The sequence below is a fragment of the Sciurus vulgaris genome (assembly GCF_902686455.1).
Source record: "Sciurus vulgaris genome assembly, chromosome: 15".
In the NCBI taxonomy this organism is placed as follows: domain Eukaryota; kingdom Metazoa; phylum Chordata; class Mammalia; order Rodentia; family Sciuridae; genus Sciurus; species Sciurus vulgaris.
In genome coordinates, this window is record NC_136476.1 from 81,321,174 (window position 1) to 81,337,452 (window position 16,279).

Below are 16,279 nucleotides of genomic sequence, written 5' to 3' on the forward strand. Positions count from 1 at the left end.
TCAGTCAGGAAGCAGTAATGCCCTAAGAGAATTTATCATGTCACTCACAGAGTGGGACAATCTGGATCTTCCCCAAGTTCAGGCCCTGCTGTGCTGCTGCTAGAGCTCGAACACCAAGGATGAGGGGTCATTAAAAGAATACAGATCCTCAGGTGAGCTCTCAGGAAGCCAGGTCCCCTTAGTTCTATTATGCTAGTGCTTCTCAATTTTTTCTAATACTCAGTTCTTTCTCAGCCACCCAGAGAACATGGCACATTGTCATGAGTAACCCTGGATTACTCTATGGGAATTCTTAAAAAGGGGGCTCTGGGATCAGGGAATTAGAGGAAGATATGTGGTTATAAAAAGCCCATAGAATTGTTGACATTTGCAGTCAGGGGATTTTTCCCTTGAGCCAACCACTGCATGAAGCATTAATGTGGTAAAGGAATTTTCTGGAAGCAGTCTTGATAGTGTCTGTCCTACTTCCTTATAGGTCCATTAGTATTAAACACAATACTGAATTTTGGTTCAGAAATGTTTTCAAAGTAAAGACAGAACAATCACTTAACAGTAGAATTGCTGTTCTCAAATTACTGAATACACTAGGGATTTTGGAGTCAGGTCTGATGCATATCTCCTTAGGATCACTTTAGTGTCTTAGAGTGGCAAATGGTATTCCCCTACACCCCAACTATTGGGGATTGAACTGAAGGCCTCACACATGCTAGGCAAGTGCTTTACCACTAAGCCACAACCCCAGCAGGTATCTCCCTAATGTTCAATGAGACAAGGAAATGAAAACACGTAAGGAAGATCAATCTCCTTCCTAAGAACATGTATTATGTAATACCTTGAACTGTATGCCATAGGGACCCCACTGAAAGCTAATGAGGGAAATACTTTATTCACACAGCCACCCCACAATGTTTCCATGTCAGGAAGCCTGAGGAGCAGTAAAGTCCAGCCCGCAGCTGCTTGCTTTCACTCAGTCTTGTGTGGCTAAAATTGTTCTTAAGTTTGCATTTTGTATACTGAAAAATAACACTGTACAAAAGGTCTTCCTTTTATCCTAAAAAGTCTTCATTATTATTATTATTATTATTATTAAGTACTGGCTTGTAGTGATTGACTGTAAACTGAAAAATAACACTGTACAATAAAGTCTTTCTTTTATCCTAAGAAGTCTTCATTATTATTATTATTGAGTACTGGCTTGCAGTGATTGACTAGGGGGTTAAATAATAACTGCAGTAGGACAAATAAAGTGGAGAAGACAATAGATGGCAAATCTGCTGCCTCTCATCATGCTCAGGCCCAGGGCAGACATTTTTAATCAATCACAGAGTTTCTTTAGGTTGCCCTCAGATACAGCTAGGGATGCTGTCTCAGCACAATACTCTGGGTAGCTGTTACCAATCTGATTAGAGGTAAAACCTTTTTGCCTTCTCTAAGATATGTGGTATGGTACTTGATACTTCTGATACATAATTGTCATGATCACAGTATTATGAATATACATACTGAATTATTTTATGAAGGGATAATGGAGGTAACCATGGAACCTTTCAATAGAGGTTATTTAATATACTTTATCTGTAAATCCTCAATAGAATCTATATATCCTATATAGGGCTATATTATGCAATTATGACACACGGAATTCATGGCATATCATGTGCTGAGTAATATGTCTCTGATGACATGGGAAGGGTCCACAATGACAAATGATAAGGCAAAGGAAGTGTGATAGTACAGGTGTTACAACCATCAAATCATTTCTCAGCCTGAGACCCCTATTGGAAAAAACCAGCCCGACTGGCTCAGTCAGTGGAAACAGGCACGATGAAAGAAAAAGGGGTGTGAGAGTCCTTGCAATACTGAGTTGTGCTTCCCAAATACCAAAATCAAGGGCATCTCGGGTGTGATGGATCGGGCTTGGGTAAGGGACTGGTTTCTGTTCCAGTTCTGATGCTCGGATTAGGTTTCTTCTCTCTGGCCCAGGCCTAACTTCACCTTTCCTACACAGCTCTATCAGCACCCCCGACCAATCAATCAGCTGAACGGAAGTGCTTATCAAGTACCATCTATGTGCCAGTTAAACTAAATGCTTTACACATACTACATTACTTCATTAACTCCCTCAAGCCTCAGTTTTCTCAGTCATGAAATGGAACTGCAATATTCATGTGCTATGTGTACTGACTGGTGAAAGTGGTTTGCTCACTGTCATCTGTCACAGAACTAACAAGAGTATTAACACAATGATCTGCACCTAGGACATAATGCAGTCAGCAGTCAGGCTCAGGACTCGGCCTCAGACAGTCTTGGGTTCTGATCCCAGCTCTACCACTTACTAGATGTTCCCCTACATCCATTTTTGCATGTAAAAAATGAGTATGTCGGTAAATATCTAATAATAGTGCTATGATTTCAAGTGCCAGTACATACAAAAAAGTGATTAACAAAGCGCCTGACACATACTAAACACTTGATAAATAATAAGAGTTTTTTAAAAAAGTTATATTTGTTAATATATATTAACATTTTAAAAGATCAGATCTAGGGCTGGGGAGATAGCTCAGTCGGTAGCATGCTTGCCTTGCAAACACAAGGCCCTGGGTTCGATCCCCAGCACCCAAAAAAAAAAAAAAAAAAAAAAAAAAAAAAAAAAAAAGATCAGATCTTGAGTTAGGCATGATAGGGCACATCTGTAATCCCAGTGGCTTGGAAGGCTGAGGCAGGAGGATCCCAAATGCCAGGGGAGGCTCAGTAACTTAGAGAGGCCCTAAGCAACTCAGTGAGACTCAGTCTCAAAGTTTAAAAAAAGAAAAGGGAAAAAAAAAAAAAAAAAAAAAAAAAAGGACGAAAAAAAGAAAGAAAGAAAAAAGAAAAAACATAACAAACGGCAGATGGTAGAATTGGAGCACCAGTCCCTCCTGCCCCACAGAAGACAAGCAGCTGCAGTGACAGAGCACAGCCTGAAAATTCCTCTCCTCTGCTGTGTGCTTTCACAACCATGGATTCAGTGCGGAAGGTGGCTTCCTGTGGAATCAGCAGGGAAGCTGGGTAAATGCTGCACACGAACACTTGCCACTTAGAAGGACTTGCCTCAGGGGCCACATGAAATCTCTGTTCTGAATGACACAGGATGGACGGGCAGAGGAGACCATCCATCAGTGTCAAGAAAGATCTGAAGCACCTGGCTAGTCAGGTGAAATAAAATAAATTATTTACTGATCTCAGAATCCAGCTGCTCACTTGAATGTTCATAAAGGACTATTTGCTGCCCTGTATTTTGCAGAAATAAAGGAAAGAATTTCGGGATTGCTGTGCAGGTTTTTGTTGGTTTTGTGAGAGTAAAGGGGGCTGTCACATGCTTTGTAAGGAGGGAGAAAAAGTTTGAAGTTAAACACACGACCTAATCTATAGGGGAAAAAAGCTGATTCACTCAGCATGATACAATACTCATGATATGGTTTATCCTGTGGTCACAAAATTCCTTAGGACTTCCTAATTGAACTTCTGCTTTTAATGTTAAAGACTAAGCTTAGATCCATAACAGGATCTAATGCCATTTGTTTTAGAAACTCCCCAGAACTGTGACTACCCACCAGGGGGCACCATGCATACCACTGGAAGCATCCGGAGGTGACTGGGAACTCCCTCCAGAGAATCACGGCTTTGGGGAGAGATACCTGCATCCCTGGTTCCATCCATTTATACCTCTCTGGTCTTCACTGTGGCCACAAGTAGAACTGCCAGGAGGGCCACCACCTAACCTGAGTGATCTGGTTCAATACCTACAAGATGGGGGACTAGGAGAGATGGCAATGGGCAAAATAAACAGTAATGGCAGTGATAACACCATCTCTAAGCTACACCATTTAGAATACAATTCTTTGGGCCACTTTCATGTGAACTTAAAAGGTAAACACTACAGGGCTGGGGATGTGGCTCAGTGATAGAGCACTTATGTGAAGCACTGGGTTTGATCCTCAGCACCACATAAAAATAAATGAACAAATAAAATAAAGATCCATTGACAACTACAACTAAAAAATATTTTTAAAAAGGTAAACACTAAAACCCTCATTTTATAAATAAAAAAAAAACTAAGGTTGAAAACAAAGGGCCTTACCCAGGTTGGTTGTGGGCAAGTGGCAAGCCTGGAACTCAAAGTCAACCCGAATGAGTGCATAGCTGACTCCTCCCATAGATTCTTCTGTGTACTTTTTCCTTTGGAATATATAAGTCAGAATCTGGGGAATAAAATTTGTCTTTTTCCTTTAGAAAAAAAGTGGGGAGAGAAGCCCAGGACCTATTATGGTTCCTAGGTACTGCTTTTCACACAATGGAAAAATAATTTGCTGATCATGCCCCCTAAGGAACAACTCTGCCTTGGGCCTCTGTCTTGACCAAAGCTGGACTACTTATTGAACTTCTTAAAACTAGGGCCACACGGAAAAAGCAGAGCCTTTGCTACTGAGCAAGTAACACTGCCAAACAAACTGATATTGTGGAGTATTCTTATTTCCAGAAAACTTTTAATTAAATTGCACACACAGAAAGGACACAAATCTTGAGCATATAACTTGCATTTTCCAAAAAGTTTGCAAACCAGCATAGTTAAAAACAGATGAAGAACAAGAAATTTGCCAGTCTCCAGAAGTCTCACGGTCAGCATGGGGCTACCTCTCCCTCTAGAATCTCCTATCCTCACTCCTTATACGAGGGTCTTTTCATAACCCCTTGAATAATATACAAGTAGCACTATGCAGTATGTACTTTCTTTTATTTGTTTTTGAGCGCTGGGGATTGAACACAGGATTTCATGCATGGTAGGCAAGTGCTCTATCACGGGGCTACATCTCTAAGCTAAGAGATTTGGCTTCTTTTTGAGTAGGGTGAATAACACGAAGCAATTTTATATATTAAATAAATAATTTTACCACTTCAGTTGTAAAGTTGCCTTTTTTTTTTTTCAGTACTGGGTATTGAACCCAGGGGCACTTAACCACTGAGCCACATCCCCAGCCCTTTTTTGTATTTTATTTAGAGATGGGGTCTCACTGAGTTGTTGAAGCTGGCTTTGAACTTGCAATCCTCCTGCCTCAACCTCCCAAGCCGCTGGGATTATAGGTGAGTAATACCGTAACCTTTTGTTTTGTTTTTTGATGAGGTAATACATTTATAGATAGCAGGGGAAGGTAGGTTCTATATTTTGGTTCAGAGTTACTTATTTGCTTATTTAATTTGTTAGGATCATCATCATCCTAGCACCTAATGATTGGGTTTGTGTGTGTGTTACCTTTCTGGTGCTGGGGATTGAACCCAGGGCCTCGCACATACGCTCTACCACTGAGCCGCACCATAGACCCCTAGCAGCTACTATTTACCAAGCACTTGCCTCACCAGGCACCTTTCTGAGTATTCTGCATCTGCTGTTACAGCTCATCCTCATAATTACGCTAAGAGATAGGGACTATCATTATCTGTATTTTACAGATGAGGAAATTGGGGCTCTGCATCATTTGCCAGTGGCAACACAGCTAATAAACCAACCAGGGTTTGAAGCCAGGCTTTGACTGCCGAGTCCATCCTCTAAGCGCTGTGCCACACTGTCACTTGACTAGCAGCGTGCCCTCACACATCACTGACCCACTGCTTTCTGTGCCCCCCCAGAAATCCTTGGAAGTTGGTGCCAACAGTCTTATCTGAACAGGGCAGAACCGAGGCCCAGAAAGATGGACCCTGGCTTATGGTTACACGGCTAGTTATGGATACAGCTACAATTGATGCCCGGTGAGGTTCGCTGGCCCATCTCTTAATTATTAAGCTGTGCTCTCAGTAGGCTGCAATCCTGTCAATCAAGTTGGAAGGAACATGTGAAATTTTTGAGGCTTATTACATGTTAGCCAGGTTTAGAGTAATGCCAACATCAGAAAAGAATTTATGGAAAAACAAAGCACTTGTGAGAAACTTAAAATCAGTTAGCCCTAGAATTAGAATTTAAGTTGTTTTCTTCTATGCAGGAAGCACAGAAGTGCCAGGAAGGGGCGATGTGGCAGAGGCAGGAGGATTCGGTTTGGCCTCCTGACTGAAAGAACTGGCATCCCTACCAGGTCCTCCTCCCCGCAACCACATGTGGAGTCCCTTTATTAGGGAGCAGGTGCACCCCAGGGTTCTGCTCTGACACCATCAGCCCCTGTGAGATGGATGAGACTATCTCTTTGCACTTTAGTTATGTTCTCTGTTAGATGGGGACAGTGAAAGGACCTACGTTTTAGGTAGTAAAGTAGTGCATGTAAAGCAGTGGCACAGTGACTCCCTGGAAACGGTAGCCATGATGATGATGATGACAATGTTGATCATGTATTAATATTACTATTATGATGCTTTTTCTACTCCGGTTGGGCTTTAGTCAAAACAATTTAGCATTTCTGCTAAATTAACAATTAACTGCAAATATTTGTTCAAAGTCAGTTCCAGATAATCTGGTGAGAATCAAGTATAACCTCTGAGATGCTGATAAAGTTTCCCAAACGAATAAGCAACGAGTTCACTGAGTAACAAAAGGCAGCGGTGACGTCACACAACAGGCCTGAGGACAGAACTACAGAATGAAAAGATCACGGAACTTCACCAAAGTCAATCAGCTTGAGGAGTCTCCAGTTAGCTCTATTCTAATCTGCTTCATAAATAAGACACAAAACAGACCAGAGAGGTGGGAAAAAGATGAACTTCAAATTTCATCATCATTTAACGTCTTCTTAAAATACAAATTAGCTTTTTTTTTTTTTTTCCCGGAACTAGGGATTGAACCCATGGGTGCTTTACCACTGAGCTATATCCCCAGTCCTTTTTATTTTTTATTTTAAGACAGAGTCTTGTTAAGTTGCTGAGACTGGCCTCAAACTTACAATTCTCCTGCCTCAGCTTCCCAAGTTTGGGATTACAGATGTGCGCCACTGTCCCCAGCTGACAAATTACTTTCAATTGTTCAGGTCACATAAAAGTTTTGTGTTGCTGCTTTCCCCGTTTCTACGTGGACTACTGATATAAGGAGCTGAGTTCACCACCTGTCCATGTACTTACCCAACTGTACGTCGGTTGTGAATCGTAGTCTGTGGATCATGCTGACTTTGAATGACTTGTAATGGTGGCTGCTAAGCATATCCTGTACTGTAGCTATGTCAATTTGTGAATCTTCCTCAAAAACCCCGTCTGCCCTTGAACCTGGAGGGGGGGAAAAAGCACTTTAACACATAAAGATACATGAGGCTTGGCAAATGGTGTCTGCTCAAAATGCTTTGGGATAAATTAAAATAATATGGGCTATTTAATTTGGAGAAGAAAAGCCTGAGCAGTGACTTAATAATGCCATTCCAGTAAACAGAGGATGGTAACATATTAATCATTCAACAATTAATTCCACAAACACTGCCTATTCTACGCCAGGCCCTTGGCTGGGCAGTAGGATAGGATGATAGAAAAATCCCTGCTTGCTCTCAGTGAGCAGCTCAGTCTCCATGAGACTCAGTCAAAATCACAAGAGCATGGGTGGCCAGACCTCTTGCCTTTCTTCTAAATGTGATTTTCCTGATCAGAGAAGTAATTCATGTTCCTTGAAGAATCCCTGTCCTTTCCAGGATTCCCCAGCTGTCTGCTGAATGGCTTCCCCGCCTTGCGCCCCACGGTCTCTGATGGGTCGGGTGGAAGCCTGCTGGCGCTTGGATGTCTGTGACAGTCTTCACTGGGGCCTGGCCGCCAGGCTCCCTCTGCACCACAAGACTTTCTGATTCATCTTTCCAAAGGTTTGATCATTCATTCACTCACCAAATGTTTCCTGAGAGCTTTGTGCATGCTAAGTATTGTGATATGTGACATGGGAGACAAATAGGAAGACTGGTGCTCCAGAACCTTCCCTGGCTTCCCAGGGCCTCCTGAATGGAGCATCCTTTTTTTTTTTTTTTCCAGACAAGCAATCAAGGCAGCCCACAATCTGGCTGAAACATGACTCCCCAAACCCTGTCACTCCTCACATGTGCCTTCTCCTGGCTCTTCTCTCGTTCCCAGACTGCATAAGGCTCCGGGTTTTCTGCTTTTGCCCTGAGCTCACGCAGTGCCCCTGGCCTAGAATACTCCCTCCACCCTCACCCTAGAGCTCTCAAAATCTGTCTCTTCCCCTGGGCTAGCTCAAACTCTACCTTCCTACGAATCCTTTTCTGATGGATCTCACTGGCAGCAAGTTTCACAATATTTGGTGGACACTGGACAGCAGAGTCAGGTAGATCTGGTCTCAATTCCAGGCTCTGCCTCCAACTTGCTGTGTGATCTTGAACAAGCAACTTTACTTTTCTGATCTCCAGTTTCTGCCACTCACAGACACAGTTCATTTAAAGAATCTAATAGGTAATAAGCTTAAGAAACAGCAGTCATGCTTTTTTTTATTCAATTGTCTGAGAGGATGATGCTCAACCTTGCACTAGAATTGTTTAATGGTTGCTTTGTCCTAATAGGGGGGCTTTGTGAAGATGAGTAAAGTTTTTTACTCACGTCTGTACCTTCTCCTGCAAGCAGTACCGGCAACTGGCACACTTGCTAAATCTTATCAAGTAGGTAACAGTTGGTAGGGACAAGGACTTACTATGTGCCAAGCATGGTGTTAAGTACATCATACTTGTTACTGCATTTAAGCCTCATGATAACCTGTAGGTCCTGGATTTTCCATCCTATACAGATGATGAACCTGAGACCTTGGGAGGCCAAGTCACATGCCCAAGGCCACACTACACAAAGGCAAAGCATCCCTTGGTCCCTAGAGTCTGAAATGTGCACTTCTTCTGAAGGTGTGGCTGCTGGTGCCTCCTGGGGGTAAGGGGAGTACCACTCTAGCAGAGGTCAACCAGAGCATGGCCACAGGCCTTGTGTGGAGCACCCATAGGGAAATCCAGACAAGCTGGAAGAACAGAAAACTATAGATTTGGGTATCAAACTGGGAAATTCTGTTACATAACTGGTAGTCCCGACAATTATATGCTTTTCTTTCCCATAATCACTACCTACAAGGCAAGTTTTTCAAGAAGTTGGTTAATGATGCTTTTACACTGAACTCAGACACTAGAGTTGTTTCCAAATTGGGTCAGAGTTTCAGTACCCTCAATAAGGTCTTCCACTTGGTGAGGATGTGGGATGCCAACTGAGTTCCATGTTGGAGCATCTTGCACATGCTCTCCTCGCTGCCCAGGAAATCCTTCTCCCCTTCCCATTCCCTCCTGCTATCTCTCTAGGCCTCCAGAAGAGCTTAGCTCAAGTGGTGCTCCAAGGAAATGTTCCCTGACCCCAGGCCCCCATGTGAGCTTGGCTCTTTATGCCACTGTGTCCTGTGTCTTCCTGTCACAGGTAGTCTACTGTCTGCCACTAGACTGTAGGCCCCCCAAGGGCAGGCGCACGACTCCTTTGCTCACCACTGCAGCCCACACCCTGCCAGTGCTACTATGCAGAGGAAGCAAGAGCTTGATGAGAAGTTACTGAATGAATATGATTGGGTGCCGTGTCCACAGGAAGGCGATGGTCGGAGAGGCTGTGTGACTTAACCCACATCATGTTGCTCGGACACATCTGCAGGGGCCACCATGTGACCCATATTTCATTTCTTTGCAATACCTGTGACTTTGCACAGAGGTGTCATAGTCACAGTCGCCACCATCTCTTGAATAGTGTCCACATCTGACCTGAAAGGCTGGCTAGAAGTTAAGAGTTTAGAATAATCATTCACTTGTTCCAATCTATATTTTTACTGACATTTAACTGCCAAAAGGAGTTTATTTTTATTTTAGAACATTTTTATACATGAGAATTACAGGGAATTTTAATAAAATATTAAAATTCTTTAATGTTTAAAAAGTTGTTTAAAGCCTTCTTTTCTGAGGAAATGCATTAGATATAACTTAGCTCTGAATTCCAGAACTTCTATTTTCTTTACTAATTAATATTTTTTAAATATTGCAGGTATTTGATTTGGAAATCAAATTGGCTAAAATGCCAATTACTAAAAGAAAAAAATCCACACTTAAGATTTTTACATTTTATGATGTTGGATTAAAACCAATTTAAAAATTACTATAAAGTGACATATAATTTTTTACTGAGCAATCTCAATGCCAGCTGCTAATAAAGCATCTTAGCTGTAAATGATAATTCAGATGCTTTTAGATAAAGTGGTGCATAAATATGGTTGGAAATTGATTTAGCTTCTTACAGAAGCTACTGAAGAATGACATATTTTGTTTAATACACCAGCTAATGTAGTCCTAAAAGCTCAAACAAGTGCCAGTTTGCACTCCTAAATTTGCTGTGGGAGATTAATGAAAACTTTATATTTTGCTGAAATGTTAATAATGGGCAGATGAGATGATAGGATTTTAGTAGAGGTCTTAAAGCTATGGAATAACCAGCAAGGCTTGTCAATGTCCCTATATTAATTTTGCTCAAGCCTTCTAGAGCTGGAGCCGGCTCAGCACACTAATGCTCTGTGCATTGACCTTCTCCTCTCTGCCAGTGTAAATTCACATCCCATTTGAGGACTGAAGTCACCCTGATACTCGAGTGAGTTCTGAGCCCTGCCCCCGCTGACAAGGGGTGTGTTTGCTTTTATGATCAGAAGGGCAACAGTACCTGGGGGAGTAGGGAAGGGGCAGTCCTGCACTTGCCTCCAGCTCATGCTGTTCACTCCAAAGCATGTGAACTGCTGAACGGGAACAAATGCTGGACTTGGAGCCCCAGCGTCATTTCTCAGATGAGGCCCAGGAGTGCTGCTGCTCGGAGGGGCACTTCTGTGTGTGCATGCAACATGCAACCCCTCCTCCCCCCAGCCAGGCTGCAGAACACATTAGAAACTTTGAGGCAGAGAGAAGTGCCCACAGAAGAGACACACATGGCCACTTTATGTAAAGACCAACACCTGAAGAAAGCATTCTATCAAAAGCATGTTTTCAGACCAGAAAAGTTCTATGATTTGGAGTATGAGACTGTAGTGTTTGTATCCTTCTGGGAAAGGGTGAACCCAACCACACACCAAAGATGCTTAGAATTGCACCACTGGCATATTAAAATCATTACTGTACTATAAACTTCACATTCAAAAACTTGCTTCTGTCAAGAGAAGCCATTTTTATCATCTTAGAAGTGAAAAGTAGAGTGTGCCAGAATGTCTTAAAAATAAACATACCAAAAAAATCCCCACTCCCTAAACCATTAATTTAATTGAAATATAACCTTTTGTATTTTGTTAAATTAGCAATTAAAAAGGTCACGAGTAATTAAATGAAACAAAAGCCACACTGTGTTCATCTACATTAATGCTGAACTGGGTCTCTTCCTGAATGACAAGATAAATTGTAATGGTGCCTTCAAAGACTTCACGATGTATTTTGTCAAAGTCGGGACTGTTAATGTCTCTATGTGCCATGGATTACCATAATGTATCGTGTCAAAACGCTCGAGCTGCAATAACTCATAGATATATTGTGATAGATCAAATTTGGGGGTGGGGCCTATTACTGATGGGGACCAAAGCTCACATGAACTGACAAGGCTCTGGAAGCAAGACAAGGGTTCCTTCACCGTGTGGCAAGGTGAGGGGGAGCGGGTGGCAGAGAATCCAAGAGTAAGAAATCAGGAGGAGGAATAAAGGAATAAAGTCAGGCCCTGGTCTTGAACGGTCAAACCAGGGCAGGAAAGGTACAGGGAAGCAGAGAGGAGGTGAGAGAGAAAGAAGGGACTCTGGGGCCTGCAGCAAAGAACGGAGGAGTGCTGTGAGACAGTTAGGAGGTGGCCTGGGGCTTAATAGCATTAGGTAGGACAGGAATATAGAGTTCATCGTTGTAGATTCAAACCCCGATGACAGGGTCAAACCCTTGTCCAAGAGCAACCACAGAGCTGGGACAGACCAACTGGACTCCTTCCACTCCTCCTTTCCCTTCCTTGGAGAAGTGCTGAAGGCTGCTCCTGCCCCACCCACCTCACCACGCTCCTACAAGCAGGAGAAGGAGACCGATGACTTAGGTAATGGTGAATTCTAAGTCGGCGTTCAAAGTGCAGTCTGGGATCCATGTGAGAGGCATTCCCCAAACCCCTTTCAGGGGGTCTACAATTTCAATACTCTTTCCAGAATAATAACAGGAAGACATTGGGGCATTTTTTATGCCCATTCTCTTACAAGGGCATGAAGCAATAGTTCTGATTCCACATTGCAACAAACCTTCAAGAAACTATCCTTGAATTTTGGTACAGTAATAAAAATATCCATGATTGTCTGAAAAGGCTACTGAAACACTCCTTTTTTCAACATATCTGTGTTAGGACAAATTTTCTCCATATACTTCAACCAAAATAATGTATTTGCAATAGACTGGATCTAAGTGTCTTCTATAAGACAGATATTACAGAAATTCGCAAAAAAATGAAAAATAGTACCACTCTTCTCATTAAAAATTTTAATAATATTTTTCATAAAGATGTTATTTATGTTAACCTTAATGGATTAATCACTGCTTTTTCAATGAATTTATATATATTTAGATATAATTTAATAAATAATAGTTCTCTGTGGGCTTCATCCTTGGTCCTGTTTGGTGTTGGGGTCAAACCCAGGGAGCTGGGCACACTAAGCATGTGCTCTACCACTGCGCTATATCCCCAGGCCCACCTCGATAATTTTGAGAGTGTCAAGAAGTCCTAATACCACACACTTTGAGAGCTACTGACCTGCTTCGTTAGTATGCTATGCTTTTAGTGTCTCTGGACCTGCATTTGGACAACCATGATGGACAAAGGGTGCAGTTACAGATGTGTGTGTTACCACCTGACAACAGCTGGAAGGCTGTCCACACATCAAAGAACAACAGGTCTGCTATCAGCAATGAGACTGAGGCTAATCACAGCCAATACTGTTTTCAAGCTTATCTTCCCCGACCCTTGGTACTGAGGACTGAACTACAGTTCAAAACTATATAGTTCAAAAAGTGTATTTTTACATGTGATTTTGTTGGAATTGAGGGAGACACTTAGCGGTATAGGATTTTCTTTCAAACAAGCAGGTGCTAATCACCAAATCAAAGCTCAGATGAACTTGTTGTATATTATTGGCAGATTTCCTATATTTACAGATATAAACTACATGCAACTTAAATTCATTTTACGGTTCAATGAGTCTTAGACCAAGTCTAAAAGGTCCTAATCCAGTGTAAGCTAAAGCAACTTCAGTCTCCCTTTTCCAAACAGTTCTGTGCCTAGAACTCTAGAACTCATCCAGATCAACGGCCATTGTTACACTCCCACCTTCCAGCTCTCCATAGCACAACTCTGCTGATGGCTCCTTCTAATCCAGAAAGAGTCACCAGCCTGCAACGGTGTTGTGCCAGTGCTTCAGGAACTCAGGAGGATGGTGGGCTTCTCTCATGATGGGAAGGGGTCACAGGCAATCCACGGGGGAAAGGATGGGAAAAACAGGAAGTGCACAAATGGTGAGCATGTACATAGGGAACTGCAAGTGCCTGCCTTTGGCTGGAGCAGAGTGTGTGGAGAGGAGCAGTTAAGAGAATGCAGCGGCATGGTGGGTAGGAGGAAAGTTCTGGAAGTTGGGGGCGATATCCAGCTCAGGTCCTAACTCACAATAAAATGCTGCTGTACAAGGAATGGCCTGAATGGAGTGTAAAGGAACCATCTTCCACTCCACTGTCTCAGATCTTACTGCAACTCCCCGTACAGCCAACCACCCTGCTCCAGCCAAGCTGGACATGGCTCAGGTTTTACCAGCTGGACAGGATGTCCTTTCCATTCTTCCAAATTTATATAATCCAAGGTCTAGTCCAAATAGAGCCTTACTTGGTCCCCCAAAACTTGCAGCCCTCTGCAGAAGTCTTTCATGGTGAGTCTCCACATTAGCATCTATAGTCTCCTTGTGAGCTAGGATAGCCTTGGAGGCAGGAAAATTCTGCTTCACATAGGACACTGTCCCCAAAGATGTTCAATAAATGCTGTCAGTGGAATGGATGAAGTCTGATGCAACCACAGACTTCGATGAAAGTCTGTGAAATTTTATGTTAACCATAACAGTGCTTGAGGTTTATACACCATTCCTCGTACTTACCTTGGTTAATAGAACCTAACACGCCATTCAGACTCCTCAACAGACTGGGTGCACTGAGAACAGGAATCCTGCCTCAACAGCAGCATTCACTGAGTGCTTATTCTACATCAGACACCAGGCTCAGCACTTGAAACACATTCACTCATTTAATTTTCTCAAAGCTCCTTTATGTGGGAGAGTATCCTCAGGTGAGAAAAATGAGGCTCAGACTGTCATGCTGCTCCTACAGCTACAAAACTAGAAGCTGGAGCCTGGAACTGAACCCAGGTATAATTCTAAACTTTGCCCTTAACCACTATGTAACCCCCTGTGGGTAAAACCATTCCTTTGATGGCCTGCAAAATACAACTCCATGGGCCATAACAACATCTAAGAACTCAATTCCGCCTGGCCTTCCGTAACAAAGGAATAAAGGATAAAACTTAACTGTTTCCTCCTTCAGTAAGACTCAGAGCTGAATGCATAAGTGAGTCAGGAGAAAAACTCTTCCTTAGCTCTTTGCATCCATCACGTTTTTTTTTTTTTTTTCCAGAGGCAGTTTAGGTCCCCAAAGCCTCATAAGCCCAAAGCTTCTCTTCTATTAAACACTTCCCTTCAGCTACTAGTCATTTTTGCTGGTCTCTAAAAAACGATCAATAGGTGATATACAATAACACACATACACCTCTGCAGTCATCTCTTAAAGCCAGCAGGATCACACAGTAAGGATGGATGCTTCACCAGAATCTGCCACGCTACAAAGAGGGTCGGGATCCTTGCTGTCCCAGGATTTACCTGATTGAATTCTTGGAGCCAGTGCCTGCCAGGGAGGAGGACTTTCCACATGGAGATTTTGTATCTACCTCAATAATTCAAGGTAATCTTGTTTTATGAGGTGATCAGAAAGAAACGTTTCAGGTTTATAGAATTTCTAAAAAGATAAGAATGTGGAAGGGGCCCACAGGCTCTGTACTCGAGACCCTGCCTGTTCCTCAGGCTCACCCTGCAGCAGCCCCTCCTGCTCACTCACTGAACACATTTATTCACTTCTCAGTGTGCTGAGCTCCTGGTCTCAAGGCCTTCAGATGAGCAGTCCTTTGGCCTGGAACATTCTTCTCTTGTTCATTATTTGACTCTCTTCTCCCCCGCCCCCTTTCTTTCTTCTAGGAAGCCTTCTTCTGTGCTCTCACCAGCTCTGGGCCCTGCTACCCACTATTGCACCTGTATCACCTGTATCACTGATCACCACGAAGAGGGGGTTGGGTTTTGTCCACCTCCAAGCAGCAGCAGTGGCTGGCCCAGAGGGGGCTCCAGCATTAGCGCTGGGGAATAGATGAACATGTGTGCGCTCCAAGTGCCTCCAACCACCCCTTGGAGGATGAAGCATGACCATTAAGGGGCTGGACCTATATGACTCATTACGGTTTGCTTAGAACTTAGGGTGACAGATTTTTCCTGACTTCTTCTTTCTTCAATGTGTCTTTGTTCCTGTTTGAAGCACAGGAAAAGTAATGGGGTTTTCTGAGGAACCTGACATTTTTGACAATTTACATAGAAAAACACCTAAGAGCTGTAACATTTGATCAGCGCCGAGGTGTTCCTCTCCCTGACACTGGAGTCGGGGAATAAGGGCATGTATGCTGGAAGAACCTCACTTCCCCGTCAGAGTCACTGCAGAAATGTCACCTGATGCATTATCCAAACATCAGTCAGGGGCTGCAGGGGCAAGGATCCTACTGGAGGGATGCAAATCTCCATGCCCTCACTTAGAGCCCAGACAGGGTCTGTGGCTCGTCAAACATGTTTCCTTACTGCTCTAATGTACCAGTGTATCGCTTAATGAAAGTTCTTAATTGTAATTCAATTAATTACATACACAGAGTCCCCAATTACATTTTCCAATAAGACATTGGCTGTGGTACAGGTCTAAATGCACTTAACCAATTTTAATATATTAAGACCAATTTCCCTTGAATACTAATTACTACCTAATGATAAAATGAAAAGAGGGGACCTTTTGAGGAAGGGGGAGGGTGAAAAATGCAATTCACATGGAAGTGCTCAGCCCACACAGCAAAATTCAGATAATTGTTACTGAAGGAGGTGGGGACGGGGTGCAGGTTTGCTTCTTGTACAGGTCACCAAAGCTTTTTGTCCCAGGTATCA

At 42.9% G+C, this 16,279-nt stretch overlaps 1 protein-coding gene across 16 annotated transcripts in view; it reads right to left on the reverse strand.

Moving 5' to 3' along the window:
* Window positions 1–16,279, reverse strand: part of MAPKAP1 (MAPK associated protein 1) — a 227,585-nt gene that overhangs the window by 32,776 nt on the left and 178,530 nt on the right. For 14 of the 16 annotated variants that reach the window (XR_013759712.1, XM_079113807.1, XM_079113804.1 and 11 more), the window contains one exon: window positions 7,078–7,218. The exons of the other annotated variants lie outside the window; for them this stretch is intronic. Coding sequence is in view for 13 of the 14 variants with exons in the window: in XM_079113807.1 (XP_078969933.1) it covers window positions 7,078–7,218 (141 nt within the window). In the remaining variant the exon portion in view is untranslated. The remainder of the gene's footprint in view (window positions 1–7,077; window positions 7,219–16,279) is intronic. 16 annotated transcript variants of the gene reach the window in all.